The sequence below is a fragment of the Sinohyriopsis cumingii genome, chromosome 5 (assembly GCF_028554795.1).
Source record: "Sinohyriopsis cumingii isolate HCF-2022 chromosome 5, ASM2855479v2, whole genome shotgun sequence".
In the NCBI taxonomy this organism is placed as follows: Eukaryota; Metazoa; Mollusca; class Bivalvia; order Unionida; family Unionidae; genus Sinohyriopsis; species Sinohyriopsis cumingii.
This window is the reverse complement of record NC_142965.1, coordinates 89,167,017-89,191,997: the sequence shown is the minus strand read 5'-3', so window position 1 is coordinate 89,191,997 and position 24,981 is coordinate 89,167,017. Positions and strand designations below refer to the sequence as shown.

General features: G+C 37.1%; 1 protein-coding gene across 3 annotated transcripts in view; it reads left to right on the top strand.

Moving 5' to 3' along the window:
* Positions 1–476: 476 nt before the first annotated feature.
* The window catches only part of LOC149799710 (interphotoreceptor matrix proteoglycan 2-like), a 94,827-nt gene continuing 70,322 nt past the window's right edge, over positions 477–24,981 (top strand). For 2 of the 3 annotated variants that reach the window (XM_089959080.1, XM_089959079.1), the window contains exon 1: positions 477–605. In XM_089959080.1, coding sequence (XP_089815206.1) covers positions 489–605 — 117 coding nt within the window. In that variant the 5' untranslated portion in view covers positions 477–488. Of the gene's footprint in view, positions 606–18,203; positions 18,541–24,981 lie in introns of those variants that run through there. The other variant, XM_089959081.1, reaches the window with a different exon arrangement.

Sequence of the window (24,981 nt, the reverse complement as noted above, 5' to 3'; positions counted from 1 at the left end):
GAGACAAATATATGGATGGGTCATGAATGTTGCCTAAATGAATGCATAATACTCGCTTATGCACATAGATATGTACTAACATGTTCACATGTATGTAAATGGGATGATTGGACGAAAGACGGATACCTTGACGATATGGTAATCGATTGTAGACTTTCAAAAAAAAAATGCATGCAAATATGCTTTTAAATATATTTTACGGAACAGAGTGGTTAATGTAGTGTCTAACAGGGATTTTTATTGTAATGGATGATTCGCTTAAACAACATTATCGCTTATAACCTTTAGTACATTTTCTGGTTTATTTGTTCAGTTATGGGTCCTGTACAGTCATAAGAATCAACAAAGCTAATTCAAAAAGACCCATTGTATTTAAATAATGCTATTTCATAACAACCAGTACGCGTGGTCATATATAACGATTTTATTTTACACTTCCTTGTTGGCCTTTGTTATTTCAACTATTAGAGGTATTAAACTTTAGTTACATGCTTCATGGTAGCAAGGGGACTCTACGTGTTATAGTGTCTCATAGTGACCATATTTCAGTGTGCTGGAGGAAGAAACCTGTAGTATTTCAACAATTACAGAATCAAGAAGAAATTGTAAGTACACATAGTGTATTGATAATATTACATTATTCTATATATCGAGTAGAAATGGCTTTTATGTGCAACAAAAACTATTCACAGAGGACATTCAAAGGGCGACGATGTTTCTTTCTCTATGGGCTGGCGTCCTTTATATATAAAGTATGAATACAAATTTAAAACTTAAAAGTATAAGTGTATCACACGAATTTTGTTTTATTTATGTTAATATCCCTACGTAACAATGTTTATGTATGTAGCAGACATAATACAACCACGTGGTTTAATGAACGAGGGGTCGCAGCTTTAGAATATTAACTAGAAAATTCTACAATCCACAGTTCATACAAGGTGGGACAGAGACATATAAGAACATTGAACAATTATAATGACATGCTCTAATATTAGACACTAAATAAATATAGATACATTACAACTATATAAATTTTATCAATATTATCACTTCTTCATGATAACTGTATTAGAGCTAATTCAGGAATCATGTAAAGAACTGACATCTTGTTTCAATATAAAACAAATAGTCAACTGAATACTCACTTATCCTGGCAGATAATTCATGTCATTCCCAGAATTAAGTTGATGATTCCTAAAATTGTATGTTTGACACACTTCATAGGCGTACAACACACACACGCACGCACACACACACATGCACGAATACGTAACTAGCATTTTGGTGACACGTCACAGAGCATAATTAGAGCGACAGATTGAGATTATATTGTACTATGCAACTGTAGCGTATTTTGTGTTTAAATCCAAGAAAATAATTTATAATTCCCATTATCAAGATGAAATATTGATGGATGAAAGAATAAATCTGCATTTTAAACCCAAACGTACATATATTGCTGTCGTACTACGCCCCAATATGCATGCACACTACTGTGAACGTCCTTCAGACGAAATAATCTTCTCTTGCAAATTCTATACAAACCAGCATTAAGGCCATAATTGTCATACCAGACAAAAGAAATGAAAATAGAAATGTGTTTCAGTATCATCAGGTTGATAGATGGATGTCATTTTAAACTGTATGTCTATGTGTAAACATTGTTTATAAATAGCTATTACTTACTATGTAGACTGGTTGATGTATGATTATATTTAGTGACTATATATATATATATATATATATATATATATATATATATATATATATATATATATATATATATATATATATATTTTGCATGTAATTTGTTTTTGTGAATAGCTAATTCTTTTGTTCATGGGTGTAAATTCTGTTTCAATGATACTGAGCTAATAATATTTGTTTACACGTTAAATTTAAAATAAACATTGTTGACAAGTTTGGAGTAATTTCTCATTGGCTAGTAAGGCTAGGTGGGATTGTTGAAGAATAAAGCCATTTCCCATTGGATAGGTTGGTCAGGTGGGTTCATTTACTACGTGGTCTATATTTGAATGTCAGGTAGCGAGCAGGTGGAAAATGAGATATAGAGCTACGTGGATGTACATAAGTTGGTAGAGTTCGACAATTATGTCATTCTCATTTCTTATTTTCATGATTCGAGACATGTTTAGATATAATTGGAGAGGAAACATGTGTTTGTATTATTCATTGGAATTATAAAGTGCTCATTTTACAATAATATTTCTGAAAATGTATTCGAAGGAGTTCTGAACACTTGTTCTTGTCCTAACGGTGGTCATAAGTTGGTGGTTGGATTCTATGTTCATGTGAAAGTGTCTTGCTTCGCCAGATTTTAAATGAAATCTTTATATTAAAATGCAAACTGCGTCGATCTTAAAAATCGAATGTAAAATTGACAATATCATCTCGTTAAATTAATTAAAATTTCATTTTGACCAGCTCTTTATAACATGGGGTCAACAGTATAGCAAAGGTTTGCAGATTCATATTATTCGTTTTAACAATACCAAGCTAAACAGCCCCGAAGAATAACACAAACATTAAAATATTAACTAGATTCTTCTACAGTCCACAGATAATACAAGGTGTGACAGAGCCATATAATAACATTTAATAATTATAATGACATGCACTAAAATTAGACACTAAATAAATATAGATACATTACAACTAAAAGCTTAAGTTATTTAATACCTTTTAAATTTTGAGTATATATATATTATTGGAGCAAATTTTCAAAGTAATATGTATGACAGTTGGCAACATCTGCTGTGATACAAATTAGATAATATTTGTAAACGTATAACGACAAATATAATCTACAATACCTGGACTCCAGTATCAACATACATATAAATCTCAATCCAGATTGTAGCTTGTGTTATTGGTTTATGCAAAACCTCCATTAAGGTCTCACCTACATTGTATTTGCCGCACATATCTCTAACAACCAACAAAAGGCCCCAAAGAAACAAACATATCAAACAAAAATAAAGGCATGATGACCCGGTAAATGCAAGCAAAAAAGCTAAGCAAACGTTGCTTCCTGATCATTTACCCCCCTTTTGACAAATGCAATCAAATCTAAGTATATCAAGTTACGAAATATAGCTGACTACCCACTAAACAACAAATGCGAAACATAATGGATGAAACCAAAACGGAATTTCAAGTGAGAAGTGTTCCTGAATTATCTAAGCAAACGGTGTGCAATATCAGATTTATTTTAACAAAATTGAGCGTAGTATTAGAGAAAGTGTTTTATATACAAATAACAGACGCTACAATTCGGATTGGGATCAGCATCTCTGTTTTAACGAAAGTCCGGATATTATATTATATTTGCCTATTTTGTTTTGTATGATGACCTAGCTGTCCAGCGTCCAATAGTAGCATTGTGTGGCAATATACCAACCATAATTACCCTATAAAGACAATAGTAATGGACATTACTTTTTCTACCCTTGACGTATTACCCGATATGGGCAAAATAACCGTAAAGAGAAATGAGAAATGCTACTATAAATGTCTCGGTATGGACACAGGGACATTGAAATTAAAATTGTTGAATACAGACACGTGGGTATTAACATCAAACGCGATATATTAGAGGATTTTTTTTCTTCAGAAATGGTGATATGGGGTCCAAGACTATATTAATGTTGAAAACGTCCATATGGTTATCATTAGCATGACACTTGTGAGAATTAAAAACATAATGTTAAACTAAACTTACTAGCCAAATCTAATTTTTTTTGTTACCAGGACGCAGCCATATACTCTATAATACCTACACTTATTAACTAATACATAATTTGTCTGACCAAACTCGGAGTCATCCAGAAAGGAACATAAATAATATCACAAACAGCAGAAGGAATGGTAATACATCAATGTACATACGATCACCTCTGAAAAGAGCGTGAGTGATAATACATCCACTAACATACTATCTCCCCTGAAAATGTTTTATTGCTCACTCATACACAAACGTACTATCACCCATTATGAACGTGTTGGTCGGTAACATATGTTTCATTGATACTATGCTAACTTATCGTACCCATTCGCTAGTTTGTTTTTGTGTGCCAAAGTTGGTGCTGAACTGAGAAGATGTGCTGGTTTGTAAAACGGGTGGGTATTGGATTTTATGTGTGACTGTTTGTCTTTTAAAGATGCGTGATAATCAGAGAGTGCCCGTGGTAGTCTGTTACATATAAGTTAACTCTCGTGGGTGACAAATTTAAATAATCTATGATTGATGAAAAGGGCGTTTGTTGGCCAGTAAGGATGGTAGTTAGATTTTAAAACCAACGTGTAATATTGGACATTACATAACCCAACAATCCCTTATGCGTTGGTAAGTGTTCTGTTATATATACTTGATATAATTTTATTTGATTTAATTGTTTGTAAGTTTTAAAATCTTTTTACTTTTTTTAAATTTACATGTCCAAATAATGTAGTTCTGTTTGCGGTACTCACACTTTTTTTAAGAAAATAGCGTGACCTTGACTGTTCGTTTTAGTAAACACCAGGTGTTGACCGGGACCCTGACCTTGATTCAAAGTTAGTAGTAGCCACGTAAATAAGTTCTATTTTTATTTTAAAATGATTGGTTGGTGTCGAGGTCATGATGGGACTACATCATTAAGAGTAAACAATTTTTTTGCTTTATTTTTAGAATTGAATGATTGGTTTTCGTCAAGGTCATGTTAGGCGAACGTGCTATAAACATGATGACGTAAGCCCCCTTCGATTTCGCAACTTGGGGATTTTCGAAACTACGTTTTAGAATACGATATAACCTGTGTTTTAGAGAAATATTCTCAGTTGGTTGGGCTCTTACACTAGAAAGTGTATGTTGTGCTGTTTGGAGTAATTTCAAATTACTTGGATTCAAAAGGATTAATTCCTTTTGTCCCATGACAATACGTGTGCTCATATGAAATTCTTGAACAAAGACAGCTCTTATAAAACTTTATTCCGATTTCCAAAGCCGGAGTGATATTTCTTGTTTCTACAAAAAACTGTAGACTTCAGCACACTACAGGTTACAGCATACGTCATCGTCTTCCATCTTGGATTCTTCTCTCAGGTCTCGGACTTGAAATCATTAGAACATTTTATTATTAGGACTTTTAAAATTGTAATCGTGGATTATTCTTGGATTATTTATAGATTTGATTCTTAAAACCGTAAGTTTATATATTTTTATTTAACAAAATTTTTCCAGAATGAAATTTGTATATTTTTCAAAGCTTTTTGTTTTGACTCTTTCCTGTGCTACTGTTTATTCGAGTCTAAAACGTGACATTAGCTAATTAAGGATGTAGGTTTCTTAAGCCCGTAGTGTCGCAATCAAAATGCTAAATTCGCGTGAGACCCATATTACCTTGCATAACTTCTGATGATGTCCTCAACGAGCGCATAACATTAAGATAAGATTTTCAACCTTGCATCCCAGGGCAAACAGTTAGCTCTTCAGCAACGTCACAAATATGTTTACTTTTAGAACTTATGGGCTCTATTCTGGAGGAAATTCTCCCGTAGATAGCTTCTTTCCTGTTCCAGTCAAACCACTGACGTTAAAAAGGGTTAGTGAAGCTCAATTTTCAAACCACTGACGTTAAAATGGGTTACTGAAGCTCAACAAATCTGTGTTGGAGGAAACGGTGCCTTGTACATAGGGCGTAATAAAGTCAACATAGAAAAAAGCTAACAAAATTAATGTTTTGAAGACAACATAAGATTGTTCAAAGTTAAAATACTTCCCTCTATCCTAAATGGTACCGCTATGGCGACGATTGGTAGTGTGACGAACAAACGTTTAACAGAAACACTGACTTATTAAATGCTTATTTGTGGCTGCTTGAGACAATATTATGAAAAATATAACAAGAGCCATTTTATTACTTCAGTTTGCCCTATCCAGCTCCGAATGATTTCTTAGTAAATTCAAAGACCTCGAAAAAAGTGACGACAATTGGTCGCGGGCCGCTTAGGGACCACTGTCTAGTCTGCGCATCACGAAATTAGTCTTTATCAATCGCAATTTTCTTAATGGCGTTAAGACACCTTTGGTACATAATTAATCCCAGAGTAAACGGTGAACTGGTCCGTTATGATTCACTTGAAACTGAAAAAGTCACTGTAAAGTTCAGGTGATAAACTACGAACACTCTTTATGAAAACATCCATGGGATAATAAAGTGGACCCATCAAGGGACAGTATGGATACTGTCTGGTAATGTTATATGTAAACCATATCGTCATATTGCTATTTATGAATCTTCAAACCACAACTAATCTTTCATTTGGTGGACAAATCTTGTCTTTGGTAAAAATGTAGGAATAGGTCCTTCCAGATAAATAGACCCTTTCCCATTAAACTTCTTAGATTTATTATAAAAGTATTCTGACATATATAGGTACCGGAAGTCATAATGTTTTGGCTCATTGCTGGAAAGAGAAAGAATATTATCTTCGAGATGTTTCTCTGACCATGTTTTGCAATGTTTGTCTATAATATGTGGGCGATAATCTCCAGGTCTATTATGTGAATGCAGCTCTCGGAGTCAAATTAAATGACGCAGTCTCTTAAAAGTTCCATGAATGATTACAATTTTAAATACCATGTCAGTATTCGTGATGGTCGTAATGGTAGCCATTATGGATTCACATTTACACTACTTTAATCTATGACGTAGACATCATATGAAGATTTCTGCTGAGACCCCATATCAATATAACCATTACAGTGTGCAGATTAGGTCGTAATCGCATATGTTTGGTATTATCACGGTTATTTTTATCCACTGTATCTAGATAACAATGTTCGATAATATACGTTACACGAAAATATACGTCACACGATATTAATGATATTTACAGTATAATGAACAGATAGTTGAAAATATAAACCATAGTCAAGTTTGTAAATTAGGTGAATGCGATCCAGTTGTGGCAGCCTTGAGTTAGTTTTGTCCAAATGTATGATTCGTTATTGACGAGATATTTAGTTCTATGAAGTGTCAAACAATTCTAAATTGTTGTAATAGCCTGGTGATCTAATTATGTCATGTACGTACGGTATAGGGCAATAATTAGCACTGACAACTAAATTACCAGTAAAGGTTCTTTACCTCTCGTTTGATTCCCTGAATGTAGCAGTCATTTACTGGAAATCCAGACTTAACTTGTTCATATTAATTTGACCCAAGAAAGAATGTGCTGAATGGTTACAAGAGTCTGAACAAAGAAATAGCAATGTGCTGTTTTGCAAATTAATAACGTGCACGAATAGTTGTCAGATGACTAAGCAAACACATTCAATACTTGCAATCAAACTCAGGCATGGTTGCCTCATTTCTAGCTGCATACCAAATTTGTTAGAAATCCCACTATAGGGAACTATTGTGTGAAAATCATCAAGTGGGATGAATGAATACACACAAAATTGAGGAAATGTTACATCTTAATGTTGTTCTTGTCTTTAATACAAAAGAAAAGGAGCAACAAAGATGATAATGGTGATGTAATGCAAGGCCAAATTGTCATGTTAAGATCCTGGTATGCAAAGATAATAAGCCTGGATTGAGTATAGATAAGCAAGAACAAGAAGTGTGATGATATGCAGTGCAACATTAAAGATAATAAAAGACAATTTCATGAACAACAGTCCACTTTTGAGATAGGTTACTGAAAATGTGCACCTTAAATTATGGGTTTTATTAGTATAATTTAGGGTCCAAAATATCTGCTGCTTGGACGCCTCAGATGGTGAGTGTCGATAATATAAAGGATATGTTGACATTCTACACAAATAGTTTAGGGCTTTACAGATTGTAGCACTAGTGTAATAAGCAGTAAATTGTACGTGAGTAAATAAGCTTGCGACTTGCTCTTAAAGTCACAAATAAACATGGTACTTACACACTTATTGCCTACATCACACAAGGTACACACTGAAGTATAAGAAAAGATATATCATCATTGCAGAGAAAATTGTAAACAATTTTTACTGAACTCGTCTTTAGTAAAAAATATTATGTGACTGTGTTTTTGCTTCATACATGTGGATGCAACTAAACGTAAGATAACACATTCCTATAATAAGTATACAAAAACTAACTCAAACAGTTTTGTTTTAACAGAGATAAAATATGGGGGGGGGGGGGGAAGAGCAGAAGTTCTAAAAATTAATATGGACATGTTTCAATATTTATTCCATTAACTAAACAACAATACGTCTTTGTGCAGTTCTGAGATAAATCCATTCCTTTTTGGATATGCATGGAATAAAGTATAAAAGGTTTATCATAATACTCATCTGATATGACTTAGGATGGAACTGCAGCAGATTTTCTTCCACTGACACCTTCTGTCAAGGAGCAAAAATACAAATGGCCGTTCAATTAACTGTACGGTGTGTTTTTGTGCAGACAATCTGGTACACTGCCCTTATATTTATATATGACTTGCACTGATGAAATAACGACACATCTGCCTTACGTTAAAGAAGCCTTATATCACAGCTAATACGTAGATTAAGAGAAGTAAGGTCGTTAAGCTTAAAATATCTACAAAGACAATAATTTGAAGTTGTGTTGAGTGTCTTATAATGGATCATATTGAATTTATTTATTTAAAACTTCCTTTGTGTAAATAATAGTTTCAATTTGGAAGATAATGAAAATACAAACTATAACTAAATTACCTTATTAAAAAATATCAAACTTTTTGGGGTGGGGAAATAGTCATAGTGAAAGGATCTGTTCAAACGTGAGGTATTCTTTAACTCTTTATTCATGGAAGAGACCCCTCAACAATCCCATTAAAAATTCACAACTATTGCATCTTCAAAATTATGTTTACTACTCAACAAAATCTTTGTATTTTAAAAAATATAAGATGTGTCCCAGCTAAGAGGTAATACATCTTGCCATTATCATGACCCTGATTAATTTTACTTCCAGGATCAATACCTTTATCCAGAAACTGCATGTGCTCTGTACCATGTACTAAAACTTCATATTGTGCTGGTACAAACAACATTATAAATTCTAAATTACTTCAAAATGAACAAAAATAACATGTACGCAACAAACATCAGAAATATGTCAATCTTTTAATATGCTTCAAATAAATGTAAATGATTACATGTATCAGTCTTCAATGTAAATAATCTACGAATTTTTTATTGTTACCAATGAAATTTCACTCAATGTTACATTGGTGGAAATGTTAATAGAGGTATACTGAGCTAACCATACTAACAGTTTTGGATGCTTTATATGTTTTATTTTTAAGAACTAATCTTCATGTTCAGAGTTTTGGAAGATGCGCTCTTTTCTGTTTTTAGAAACCTAATCAAAATTAGCGTTATGTCCAGGTTGTGGTGATGTAAAACGGTAGTGAGTACCGTGATAGAGTATTACTGTCATTGGAATCATTACTGACTGGAGCAAGAGAGTTGAAGTACATGCATATTTTAGGTCTGTCCTGCTTTGAACAGTTTTTCTTAACTGTATACGTCTGCCATTCTTCATAAGAAAACTAAAAAGATTTCGAACAAGTTTTGCATATTCATGTGTGAAATGCGTAATAATAATGGCATGCACCTCTGCTCTTGGGATGCATGACTGTTGTGTCTATTCAATTCTGCCTTCAGGTCAATGTAATGATTGTGTATTTCATCACCATCTTTGTCCAAGATTATAATGGATCTGAGGTAATGATTGTGTATTTCATCACCATCTTTGTCCAAGATTATAATGGATCTGAGGTAATGATTGTGTATTTCATCACCATCTTTGTCCAAGATTATAATGGATCTGAGGTAATGATTGTGTATTTCATCACCATCTTTGTCCAAGATTATAATGGATCTGAGGTAATGATTGTGTATTTCATCACCATCTGTGGCAAAGATTATAATGGATCTGAGGTAGTTTCGTTTTTTCAATGTTGCAGAATGACCACAAGTTGCTCGATTGAAGTTGAAGACAAATCAATGTCAGAGAGTCATGCATATCTTTTTCTTTCAATCAGTAAAACAATGGCTTCAAGCTCTAAGTTTTATAATTGGTTTATGTAATTTACATGCATTTTACGACTCTAGCTAGCGAAATACTAGCCTGATATTGTGAATTTCAAGCCCTGGTTATTTCTGTAGCTTAGATAAAGTGTCAGATACTTGCACAGGTAAAACTTGAGATATTTAACCACTGATGCATGATCACATACCCATGAGCTAGAGCAGCGTATTATTCATCTAAAACAATTGACTGCTCATTGTAGCTAGCCAACTCAATACGGGAACAGAAATAATATTGTTCCCATATTCGTGGGTCACTTGCTTCGCTCTTTCTGCATAATATTGTGAATATGGTAATCACTCCAACCATTTCACTTTGTAGCAGTCCCCCACTCCCTCAGACAGGTGGGGTAGTTATATCTAAGATCATTTCATTGTATTTATTTATTATTACTTTTGATTATTATTTTGATTACTAGGTTGGCTCGGATAGAATGGTTATTTAGAATATTACTCACATTAATCCATGTAAAATATCGAGAGACGTTACACATAACTGCCAAACGCTAATTTGATTTTCGACGATGCATTGGGCCAAATGGACACCAAATTTTCACAATCGTCGGTTTAAACGTAATAAAAATCGCCATTTCAACGTCAGATGCCTATTTGGGTCTGACGTCTCAGGTCAACATTGACGTCACGGATCATCATAAGATTGTGACGTTGGGTTGACGTTGATTCAACAATGCTCACTGTTGACCAGATTTTGTTTTTCCGACACGTTGACCCAACAGAAAACCAGTTTACAAAATGTCTTTGAGCTAGCCTCACTTAGCCACGTTTGTCCAACGTCAGGCAAACTTGAATGTGATATCTGGGTCTTCAGAAATTCTGGATACATCTCTCTCTCTCTTCCTTTTTAATATCAGTTCAAATACGTTAATATACGTACAGCTAAAAACTCCTTTACCAGCCACAATACTTTAATATCCGCGCGTTTGCTTCAGATACGCATGCTTGTGAAAAGAATTCTGATTTACGATAACATGGATAATGACAAGAAGCTAGCTTCAATAAGTTAATTTTTTTCACACATTTCTTAAACTAGCGACTGCATTTGAAACTTGTCATCCAGTCTATGGTATCGTTTATATTTATTTTTAAGGTAAATATTTAATGTGTTGTCAAAATATATATGCGGATTTGCATGTCTTCAGGCGTAGTGAGCTCAGCCTTACATACTGATTCACAATGCGGGGCTCCAAGTGATATCACACAGACTAGAGCCAAGAAAACTGTCAAAATTGTATACGGCTCAGGAGGAATATACATGACATGCACATATAAACTAAACATTTCTTTAACCGTTGACTGCACGGGTTCAAATTTTTCAGATATTGTATTAATCGTCACACTGCACAATTACAAGCTATCAATTTATGGGCCATTTAGGTATGCATTTAGGTTGTCTGGTTCAATCTATTCAGCTCTGACACTACTCAACAGTAACACTTAACAATGTCCGTTCATTGATAGCATTCTTCTTTTGAAATAAAGTGATTGGATTGAGTTGGAGGCGTACAATGATTCAAGTTACACTTCCTTGTTGAATCGTATTGAGGTGCGAAAAATGTTTGGCTTCAACTTCAGATACTATCAAAAGATGACGATGGAAAATAAAGACCATTTATGATAAGTTACTAAAGATCTGTGTTTTAAAGTATTCTCAGTTATTCAAGAATAAAGAAGACGTTTTACCTACAGAGAGTGGTAATATTTTATGATTGAACAAATCCTGTGGAACTGTGTTTAGTGTGCAGCAACAACTAGGCAATTCTAGGGATGACAATAGTTTTGATTCATGGGCAGGTATTATTCTACACATAAAAGTTAAATATGAAATGCCAACTTAAAAGACGCATTAGCTTTCAAAGAACCTTGAAGTCTCCTCTATATTAATTTCACTGTGTGGTTTCTGAAAAGAAAGAACATTAAAAAAACTCTTTATTGCAACAGAACGAGAAGCGAAATGAGGTGTATATTTCATGAAGGAAATTCCTTTCAGGTTGAGCAAATGCTTCATCAATATTTAGCACAATTCGATTTCTGTGACAAGGAAATTGAGCAAATGTGTTAGAAGCAAAGGATGCAACGATTGCTGGGTATAAAACTAAAAAGGGGATACATTTTCAACACCGTGAATTCAATACGCGGATTATATTACGTCTCAGATAGAACATATCGCAAAGTTCATGTGTCCTAACCTTGGTCATAAACATGCGCTTTTAGTCTGGTGCAAATAATGCAATGCGATTTCCTGTTGACACTCAAAAAGTACTAATAGATAATATTACTTAGAATAGGTATAGTGCTTTATATGTATTAGCAAATAATTATATTAACAGCACTTTATTATGACATTGGTACCTGATAATCTGATCATTTGACTGATGTAGTTGTTTTCTAAGTGAAGTGTAAAATGGCACTTTTAGTATCAAACATATTTTGAAATTTTTACGTTCGACCATTGTAATATAATTTCACTTAAGTATTCCACAACACACATCTTTCTTTTTGCCAATGCATATGTTTATACGTACCGGAATTCTTTAATGATTTCTCAGTTTGTCAAAATATTTTATATGATGACAAATGGAGTGAACTTAACTCATTGTATGGGATTATTTTTTACTGAGGTTAGTGGCTTACTGTCTACATTGAAAGTTTATTGTTGGCAGGACAAGATATCAAGGTAAAATATTATAGCTTTATTGTTTTAATTAAACATAAAACTCAAATTCAAAAGTAGTATCCGTCCTTGCTGTATTTTAATTCTAAGAGGTATTTCATTTTCCGTTTTTACTATAGTTCAAATTTTGACGTACAACACGAAGTGCCACTTTGTGAATGAAATCATGTAAGGTGTCCCATGGATCCTTTAATCTTAAACTCTTTTAATGTTCATTTCTTTATGCTCTTGTTTATTCTCATTCGTATAGGTATTCACATAATGTATAGCTCTCATATGTTTTCTTTTGATATACCTTCATTTATTCCTTGCGTCCGTCCTTCCTTCCTTCATATACAAACATTCTCACTCTGCTGTTTATTTGCTTTTTCCTTCATTTATTTGTATATTCTTTAATTTGGAAATCATAGGAAATGACGGGCAATCGCGATTTCAATTAGGTCATAAATGAAAATAAACGTTACATTTCATTGAAGAAAAATACAAGTGTAATAAGACTTGTAACACAAATTTATTTACTTATTTATTTATTTATTTATTTATTTATTTATTTATTTGTTTATTTATTTATTTATTTATTCATATAGCTTGCTCACCTGAAGAAATTTGTCAAACAACGCTAGAGGTGATTAGGCCCCACACAACAATTTTCTCCCAACAACGTTGACTAAGAATTGAAAGATATTCCGTAAAAGAAGTAGTACCAAATCTAAACAGCATGTGTCAAAGCATACTTGTTTTGAAAACTTACAATCTATGATTAACACGATACGGTAAACCACAGAGTTTACAAAATTTCATAGATTGTAAAAATGCATGTTTTGCAATGAACACAGTGATATGCAAAGTGTCATAACAATTAATGCAAATCGGGTGCATTTTGGCTACTTCCGTCGCGACAGACTATTTAACGTAATATACAGCACATTAGTTGATGAGACGTTCAGGATTTAATGCTTTTATGTATATCTATACCTATACTTGCATGCTTCATATGTATCTATGAATATAGGTTGTAGTTTAAGCTGAGGGTAATTTGTAAACAACAAGGTTAGATACAGTGTAGCTAATCTTCGTCCACGTTTGTAGATTGTTTTTTAAGATAATGGTAATATGTAAACATATTGCAATGACCTTTTGACCTTATAACATAGTAGGAATGATCTTATGACGCATATCCTGGTAATCTTATTGTGTCTTAGGTTTCATATAAGGAAGAGACAAACAAATATAATTCATTCCCATCTTAAGTTCAGTCTGTGGAGTTATTTTGTTTAAATTGTGTTCAGATATAATTATGGGAGAATTATTGAAATCATTCGCCGGAATTTATAAAGTGCTCGTTGATTGGATTACAATAATTTGGGAATATTGTAAATTCATTCAATGATATTTTGGATTACTTCATTCTGGCACATCAGGGCAGTTAGGATTTTGAAATTCATTTGGAACACTATGCCTTTTAGGATTATTTCAAATTGAATTTACAATACAAGTTCTCTTTAAGACTTCATCTTGTAGATTAGAGAAATAAATTACTTGTTAAATTTTAGAAAACTTGTTGGTTTTGCTTCCTCTTGTTACTTAGTTTAAGACTATAGTGTCGCACCAGTGGGCTTGTTTGTTTTGACATTAGGGTAAGCCATTCAAACTTGCAACATATGACTTAAACACAACGAATATGTACTATTGTCCAGAGAAATAGATATATGTTTGCTTTAAAAATGTTAGTTTTACCGAAATGTTTTGATAAAACGACTTAAAACTGATTGAGGGGTCCAACAGGATCTTTATCAAACATGTATATATCAAACACACTAGTAAAATATACTTAACATGTAATATTATTAGATATTTTTAAATCACCAATTGTTCTGGCAATTACAAAAATCATTCAAATGTTTAAAATGATTGAAAAATGTTGCAAACCATTGTAGATAAATTACCACGTGTAGATGGTTATTCTGTTGATTTGGTGATGAAGTCAAAGACGAGTTGTCAGGGTAGACCTGGTAATCTCACCCAGATGCATTTTGCGGACAATGATCAGTATTATACGTACCCGAACAAATAGCCTAAATGTTAAATCGTTTGAACAAACATCAATCAGTGAAAATGAACTATCTTGTTATGGCTGAGATCTAAGTTATTGCTATTCATCTGACCTAGTGCTGTGTCTTTTGCCTCTGCTTTTGTTTCAATGTTGTAATGTTCTCTTAGACCTCGAAGTGATAGATTTCCAAACATTGTATATCTATTCCAATAATACACGTGTTAAACACACATACTGCAATTGCTGCCCACCTGCTCAGATTATCCATTTGCTCACCAAATACTGGTTTATTTAATAAATCTTTCAGAACTTTTTAAAAGCGTTTTCCTCAGACATATAAGTAGTGAATAGGGATACCTTAGGGACTAGGGCACTTCCATGTTAAATTAGAGAGTTGTACCCTGGGGACTATGTAAAATTTAACATTAGAGAAAAATGTTTGTACCCTAGGGACAATGGGAATTAACACTGGGGAATAGATCGTGGGACTGTCTAGGGGCAATGGGAAATTTAACATGGGGAATAAATCGTGGGACTGTCTAGGGACAATGGGAATTTAACATGGGGAATAGATCGTGGGACTGTCTAGGGACAATGGGAAATTTAATATGGGGAATAAATCGTGGGACTGTCTAGGGACAATGGGAATTTAACATGGGATTTTTAAAAAAAAATAAAAACAAAATAAAAAAAGGGGTAGACAATGAAATTCAAGGTCTTTTCGAGAGATAGGAGTGGCCCTGAAAAGGGCCTTTGGGTTTCTTCTTCTTCTTCTTCTTCTTCTTCTTCTTCTAATTTCTTCTATTTCTCCACCAGCTTCTTATTTTCTGTTCTACACTTTTTCTATTCTTTTCTTTCTTTTCTTCCTCCTTTTTCTTCTTTTTATCTTCTTTCTGCTTCTCCTCCTCTTCTTTCTTCCTTTCCTCATTTTCTTCTTCTTTTTCAATTTTTTCGTTCCATGCTCTCATCCTTATCCTTTCCTCTTCATCCTCCTTCTCCTCCTTTATTTCTTTCAACAGATCACTGATGATTTCCTTTAGTTTTCTTAAATTGTTGATCTTCATCTTCACTCGATGGGGACTATTAGAATAGTGATCCTCGTTTAGGTTAACCAACATTTGCTCCATCATGCTCAAATTGTCCAGGATGTCTTGCAATTTTTTCATTTTATCAAGGTGGTTCGAAGCTATCTTCTTTTTTATTCTTTGCAGAATGGTGTGAATGACGAACGTTGTGGGTTCTTATAGTTAAAGCGCGGACGTGAAGGAAAACATCCCCTAAAACCCAAAACTTATATTACCTAGATTATCACTTAAAAAGCGCGTACGTGAAGGAAAACATCCCCTACTTTTCTCATCTCATATTATCTACTATCCACATGCGCGAAGCAGCAATAAACAAACACCAAATCTACTATCCACACACGCAAAGCATTAAAATGAAACCCAAATCTACTATCCACAGAAACCAACTTAAGCGCTTACAAAACCCAATAATCTACTATCCACACAAGCGTACGTGAGCGCTTACAAACACAAACACATACACTCACACTAGGAAAAAAAGCGTCAGTGTTTATATTCACACTACTCTACATACACACATTGGCAAATGGATTACTATTTCTTTTCTAAAGGTTTGGGTAGCCCTGAAAAGGGCTGTTTGTTTTGAACTCCAGGGCACCTGGTTAATGATGGCACCTTCCAGGCCTGGCACCACATACACATCTTCTACTCCAGTCTCCTTTTACTTTTTTTGTTGGGAGTGCAGAGGCGGGATGAGTGGCTTCAGAATCCCAATCTTCTGTCTATGGGATTCTGAAATTTCCTCTCTCCTTTTCCTCCTCTTTTTTTTCTTCTTTCCTCCTTTTCCATCCTTCCCAGTTCATTTAGTATGCGCCTGGCATATTCCAGGTGCATCTGGAGTTCTAGAAGTTTAGCTAGTCTGGTGTTCATTCTGGTTTAGATCAATCAACAAGGGTAGCTAGACTGCCGAGCGATTTTTAATTTATACGAAAACCGCGGACGTGAAGGAAAACATCCCCCTAAGACAAAACTTATATTACCTAGATCATGACCAAACAACGTTCGGACCTAAAAGAAACACTCACTCACTTTTTTATACTACCTATCATTATTCTAAAAAAAAATTATCAAACAAATAATATACTATCCACATACGTAAATCAGTTAAATCAAACCCAAATTTACTATTCCCACACTTCAAACAACAAAAAACATTATCATAACCTACTATCCACACAAACGTACGTGAGTGCTTACAATGGCACAAACACACACACACACACACACTCACTTTCTAAGCAAGATAAATAATTCATGTGCTTATACGCGCACTTCTATTTTTTAACTTATTATAGGCAATCGATTGCTATTTCTTTTCTAGAGATTGGGGTAGCCCTGAAAAGGGCTGTTTTTTGTGTGCGAAGTTGAAGCTAGGGCGATCTTTTATATTCTAAGAATGCGACGTCCTCTGACGATAGACTTTCTGACGATAGGTCTGCTTCTTCGGAAAGAGAAGAAGAACTCTTTGGTGTCGATGCAAAGGTTGCTGCTGTTGTTGTTGCTGTTGCTGCTCTCTCTGCTGTTTCTGAAGTCTGTACTTCTCTGTTCATTCTTCTTTCTCCCTGTTCATTTCTTCTCTGAAGAGCTCTTCTATCAGGTATTCAGTGACTTTTAACATTCTCACATTCTCTATCTCTTCTCGCTTCGGTATCAGACTGTGTCTGACCCAATGCAAATTCACGTAGGCTTCGTTTAGCTTAGCTAGTATGGAGCCCATCTTCGTAGGAGGATGAGTCGACAATGGATAGTTAGACTGGAGGCTACCCCGGCTTTAAAGTCAAAGGGCTGACGTGAAGGAAAACATCCCTCCACGGTTTTCGAGCCGGAACGTTCAATGAGTGTCATGGGAGGGATAGTAAGAAGTCAAAGAGCATGAATCAAGATTCCTATAGCCAAACAAACCACAAAGGCATTTTTTACAAAACACATTTTTTAAAATTCAAAATCACTTAACACTAACAAACAACTCTAACATTTTTTAACAATAACCCAACAATATAACATCAAACATTTTTTCAAATGACAAACATTTTTTTTCAACTAACACATTATTTTGGACAGGGTTGACAACGTTGGGAATGAAATTGTGATTTCCACTGTTGGAAGTCATTAGGCCATTCATGGACACTACGTTTCCTAGCTTGAGACAAAAGATAAGCATAATGGACACAGAACCATTTATCTACTTTCAGATCGTTTCTAGAAGAAGAACGAGGATCAAAATGAGTCACTAAATGTTCTAAGGAATAGGCCAGGCTGCGATGATGCAGAAAATGCACACAATATTGTCCACACACCAAGGAATCTGTGCCTTGTAATTTCACATTATTGAATCGGGTGGTCTGAGCATTTCTTCTCATAAAGTCAATGATATCGTCTTCCAGAGGAGGCAATCCATAGGAATCGAAATATTCCACACATCCTTCTTCAGGAAAGTAGACGGCTACCTAGTGGGTTCCTGGGAGATGACTGTCGTCCGTGTTGATCACATAAGCTTGATTTTTCTTGAGGTTTGCGATGAGGGAGTTCATCTTTAGCACAGACGACAGGATTCCAAGAAGCAGTGGACGAACTGTGGTTCAAAAGATAATAAAGTTCCCAGGTATCCATTTATTTGTGTGGTTTTTTTTTCTTCACAGGTAATGATAAGTGATCAATTCGATCCTGACCTTTTGCTTTCAAATGTCTGACAAGTAAAAGGCGTTTAGCTCCGACTTCTTACTCTGGTCAAAGAGAGATTCGATGCGACGGCACTCCAGAGACGTTAATGGAGGAGAAGAATGTTTATTCAAGCCTTTATACCACTCATTCAACACGAATTCTATCTCGATGTGACCCCAAGCTTTGTCCAGATATTCGTCCAATTTTTCTTCTTGACTCAACATCAGTCATTTGTCGTGTTGAATTTGACTGGGATGATCGTTGTGACATCCATAGCACTCTTCCTTGATCAATTCTTTCATTATATCTGTCAGGGCTGTAGCAAAACAGGAGAATAAATGGGCTTCTTGTTCTGGCCATCTTGACTTCATCATGATAACTTCTTCGTCTTGGGATTCTTCTTCTTCTTCCACAGTCTCCTCACATTCCATGTCCAAAGTTTCTCCACTAGGTAAAGAGGGATAACAGTCTTCCATAGCTTCTAATGATCTAGAATGACTTCTCTTAAACTGTTGATTTCTATGGTATTGTCGAATTCTGCATACAGGATGACGTCCACACGAATCTGGCCGGATTTTATAGGGTGGAAATGTCCCTCGTCGCTGCCTTGGTCTGGAGTGAAATCAAAAGCCCACAAAGCATAGCATCCTGCATAATCGTCGTACGTAATACCGTGACTGGTGTTGGTTCCTAACTGTCCAGTAGCTTCGTACAAGGACAAGTACGATCTCAAGTAATTCTTCGCGGCACCAAAGTTAGGTTCAAAGGGTCTGGTACACAAGGTCTTGCCATCGCGACTGACTTGAATCTTGGACACGCCAAAATGTTGAAACTCAAAAGGGTTTTCGTTGCACATTCCGTTGAAGGCTGAATTCCTGACGATACCAAGAATTAAACACTTGGGTAGCTGTCCTTGGAACAGATGATCTTCGATCATGGATCGCTGTCCCCTGGGAATGGTGAAGGTTTTCACTTCCACTCGTCGGATCGGATACTTGGCGGTCGTTCTGCTCAACGTCTGACTGACGTCGTTTCCCACTTTAGGTAACACTTCCACGCGTCGTACGTAGATCCTGGCTTCTTGGATGATGGTTTTGTATTCATTGGCATGGGCCATCAAATGGAAAGCGGCACTGCTACGATTCAGTCTCAGGCGGACATCCACCCCGTTTAGCAAATACTTTTCTTGTAACCACATGTCCAAATGCAAACGATCCATCAGTTCTAAACTTCGCCCTTGCAGAATTATATTTCTACGTGTGTTAAACCCCACATTGTGAGCATTCCCATCTTCTGTCAGGGCTGTATCATTAAACGTGTTCTCACCCGCTGTGTCAGGTTTCCATACCACGCAAGCATCCAGATGAGTATTCTTGGCTTCTTTTCCGTACGTCAAGAGATTTTCCAGGTAGGCACGATACGGGTAAATATCCATGCCGCTGCTGACCAGTTTGTTATTCAAGTATAAGTCCACTTCGCTGAACAAGGAATGCATGAAATTGTTAACAGGAGCTACTCTATCATTGGCTCCAGGACTGGTGTAGTCTGTCGCTTTGATCACCTTGAATTTCAAATACAGGCAACTGCTATTCAGATCGATGTAATCTTCGGGTTGTCCTTTGATTTCAAACTCGATAGGAGCGGAATCCGTCAAAGAGGAGACGGGATGAAATTCCACCCACTGGGATTCTTGCATCGTCATCATGGTGGGTGGCATGGCAAACAGATCCAGTTCCTACTTGGAACAAGCGCAAGACTCTCGGTGCATCATTTTTTCTCTTTCTCAATAATCGAAAACGTCTAAGCCTCAAACGGTTCTTCTTTTCTTTGTCTTTCTAGCATTAGAAATGTGAAGTCTGGTGAAAGGGTGTTTTCTTCGTCGTCTCTTTCTATCTTGTCCTTGCTGTGGTGTCAGGTGAGTAGGAATGCCTGACTCGGTAGCGTGCAGGACATTTATAGGTGTTTCTCGTCGGCTCAAAATGTCTTTGACTGTTTGCAACAAGACATTATTGCCTGCCCTCAAGAAGGCTTATTTGGGGTTTTATTTGTCGATGATGACATTTTGGAGAAATTTTTTGCCTTGCGTCAGTGCGGCCTCTCTCAAGGCGTGCAATCCGCGTGTCACCATCGGTTTCAACACGGGTGCCACCGAACGAAAGGCCGATTTCAGCATATCTCCTAAACCGTGTCCTCGCTGTCGAGCAACCCTTCGGTACACTGGATACATGACTTACGAGTCGTTGGAGAACCGATTTCGAAAATGGAGTTTCCCCGTGACTTTTCCTTTGGTGAATGGAATATTTTGTCCCAGATCTCCTTTTATAGCAATGTTGACCGTGTCCAGATAAGACTTGTTGACAGGTAAATAGTGAGGATGTACAAATTCGCGGTGGACGTGATAGGTGTTTCCACCTTCCTCGTCAGCGTTCGTGGCAGAATCCACTTTGAAAGGAATGACACGCAGTAATGGCACAGAGGTGTGTCCCACCACGTTGTACTCCACCACATCGGAGTACAAAAACATCAAATTCAGTCATTGGTTCAAGTCTACCGGGGTACGAAATAACTTGCTAAAAGACTCGCTGTCGGAAATGACTGCTAATTCCTTTCTGTTGATCATGTCCATTATCATGTCCATGTCTCCACCCAACATGGCAAACAATTCAGGACAAAATAAAACGGACAACACTTTAACCCCGTCAGGAAATTTGATCAGGAAGCGACGAGCTGTTTTGTGGTATTCCAGGGTGACACTTTTTTTAAAATTCTCCAAAGCTTTCAGAAACACGACATTAAACCTGGAGGCTATGGTGCTCACCAAATGTTGACCACGAAAAGAATAGCCTGGGGGAATGAACAACTGATAGGCGGTCCACTTTTGAATTTTTGTGCCAGGGACTTTTATGTTATATTTGACATGGGTATCCAAGTACAGTTGCAATTGATCGACATGAACTTCCACCTCAAATTTGTTTTGACTGGGAAGGACATTGAGGACTTGGGTTGGGTGAATGATTTCTACTAAAGCCACTTCCCAATGGGCTTCGTGACCTAATTGGATGGCCTGAGGTAATTTGGCCGTGTAACAGCACAACGTGTTCTTGGGAAACACCTCCATGGAACTGTCACTGGGTAAGGTTAAGTAAAATTGGTTTTGGTGACTCATAATTCCAGAGTTCAGTGGCTGTCCGAGGGGTTACTGGACGTCAGAGGCGTGTCTCCGCCCAAAATGGGGATGTTGTTGTTGTGGTTGTTGTTAGAGTGGTGACTGACACTGGCACCGGACACAAGGTTCCCGTTGTTCCCGTTGGAAGAGAATTTCAGGGAGGGATTGGGAAGCAGGTAAACGATGTAACTGCTCAATAAAATGGTCCACAATTGTTTACCTCCTTGTTGCAAACTCAAATTGGCAATCGCTGCACCGATGACACAATACACCACAAAGATTTGGCAGAAAAAGAAGATTTGCGTTTTAGGCACACGTTCTCCACACCACACCCACAAGGGATGTTTTTGTAAATTTTGCAGAGAAGAACTGGGTGAAGGAGTGGTAGCAGTAGTAGCTGCGTCTGTGTGAAAGGGCATGATGGCCACTTCATTTTATAGTCGATGACTTGCGAAGCGTCGATCCAAGAATCAAAACTGGGTGGATATCCTTTCCAACGTACTTTGACTTCTTTGAGACGTCGTTTGCCTACTTTACGGGTTCTGCGTTCGAGAATGCTTTCGATGTCGTACACGTCGTCTTCTTTTTTGGTGACACGTTGTAACTCGGGCAAATAAAACGTTCCTTTGAGCATTTCTCCGTTCATGTCTTCCAATGTATAGACGGCAGGATGACGGCCATGCCTTCGTCCAGTGACACGAAACAATTCAGTAGTCCAGTTAGGCAAGTAACCTTTGTCGAAAGTGCGTTTGGTTTTGCCAATGCGCACCCAATCTCCTACGGCCATCACTCCACTTTTCTTGGGGACAGCCCTCGTCCGGGACGTACCAAACAGGCGCTCAAACACCAGCACTTCGTTGTCGGGAGTCACCTCTTTCGGGGCACGTCCAATGCTTCGATGGTAAGATTGGTTGTACGCTTGCACCAGGTGCGGTAAGATGTCGATGTACTTCAGAGTGTGGAGATGCGTAAAATATTTCCACATGCGTTCTTTCAAAGTGCGTTGAAAACGCTCCACGATGCTGGCTTTGGTTTCAGGATTCTCGGTGGTAAAAAAATGAATGTCACGTTTCTTTAATTCTTTCTGGTACGCTTGGTTCAGAAATTCGGTGCCTTTGTCCGTTTGCCATCGAAGAGGGTGACGACCGCTTTGTTTCAACACTCGTTGCAGGGCTCGCACTAGCTCACTGCTCGATTTGGAAGTCAAGGGTACGACCCAGGCAAATTTGGAAAAGACGTCGTTGACACAAAACAAATATTTGTAGCCACGATTGTAGCTGGCCAAATGAGAGACATCAGCTAAATCGGCTTGCCATTGATGATCGATGCCTTCGACTCGGGTGCGACTTCTGGAAAACTTGCGTAGAATGGGTTTGTGTAAAGTGTAGGTAGCTTGTTCTTGTAAGCATCGTTGCACTTGAGGTAAACGGAGACTTTTCAGTCGAGGTTTGGCAGCACGATACAATTTTTGAACTCCTGCGTAACCTGCAGGTTGGGAGGGATCGTAGTAAATGCTGACAAACACTTTTTCCATTTTTTTGTTTGTTAATAAGGCACCCGCTCTTCGAGGATGCTACTTTGGGTGGGACGAAAGGGTGGTTTGGAAACGGATTTACGTGTCCGATGGGCTACGGGAGTAGAAGTCGAAGGTAGTGGTGGTGGAGGTGGCAATGGAATGGCTTTGGTCTTCTTTTCTTTTTTCACTTCTGGTTTCCCTTCTTTCTTTTTCACTTCTGTCGAAGGAGGAGTGGACATCATCTTTTTAACCCAAGCTTTCATTTCTTCTCGTTGGGTGTGGGGGACGGGGTCAACAAGGATGCTGCAATCTTACTTGAAATGGGAGCTGCCGATGGTGTTTGAAACACTTCTCGTATCTCTTCTTCCTCAGGTCTTCGTGGGTAGCATCTCTGGTGACCCCTGGGGATGGTAGTAGTGGTGGTGGTGGTAGTGATGATGGTGCTGGACTTTTCATCAAGGTCTTAAAATCTTTCAGAGTGGGTAGAGCTGTTTCGTCTAAAGCTTTCTGGTGAAAGAGTTGCAGTCGTTGCAAGAGTTGACCGTACTTTTGCGATTTTTCTGTTTCGGACAAATCTTGGCGATCCATCAAGGACTGCAATTCGTGTTGTAACTGGGACATCTCGCTCAAATTGGGATTGGGAGGTAAATGCGGGGTGCGTTGTTCTTGCCAACGATGGTATTCCATCCATCGTTTGTAAGGCACTAAAGCTAGTTTTCGTCCTTCCATGGGGTTGTCAGGGGTCGATTCTGAGATCTTGGGACTTCCGAGGGCCTTTTTATCTTGTCCCACCAGTCCTCCCAACATGGTTCCCAAGACTCCTTTCAGTAAGGGGCCTAACAAGAGAGGTAAAATGCCTCCACGTTGGACCAACATCTTCTTCTTTTGACGAATGTGAATTTTCTTTTGAACCATTTGGCGAAGAACGTGACGATGTTTGCCTAAGCATTGTTTCTGGTGTTTGGACAAAGGGATCGTGCCTTTCAAGACGTTCAAACAACATTCGCACACGGTATCGATGACCTCTTTGGAATCCGAGTGAATGAATTTTTTTCGCAGGGGTGGAGAAGCTTTGGACAGGACAGATAACATGTCCCCATGTTTGACTAAATTTATAGGCAGTCCTTTCCTTTTCTTTCCTTGTGGTTTAGAAGAGGAACGTTTTCTGGAGGGTGACATCTTTGCTTGTGGGTTCCGGGACATTCACCAAACAGACACTAACGTCGATGACTTAACATACACCCTTTTATCTTTTTTGGGGGACTATCGCTTTGTCATAAAGGTGACAATGTTTTTTCCAAAATCGCCAAGGAATCCTCCACTTTGTTGACGCTTCTTTTTCTTGGAACGACTGTGTCTTTTCTTAGGGTAACGTCGATGCTTGGCTAAGCGTTTTGTCGGATGACGAGTCTGCCTTTGTCTCTTTCTTTTTTGACTTCTTGGAGGTGACATCTTTTGGGAGTTCACTGATACCCCTACTTGGTCGCAGGCCTTTTTTATACTGGAACGCGTCGCCACTGATTGTCTATGCGTCGTATCAACTTGAGGACAGGCATGACACGTCGTGCAGAGGTACGTAACGGACTAAATCGAGCCAGTTCTTGCTTGGACAAATCCAGTAAACTTTGTAACATGCCCGATCTCTCTTGAACTTTGATTTTGGGAGAAGGTACTTGGTGAGCAGCGGCCACTGCTACTAA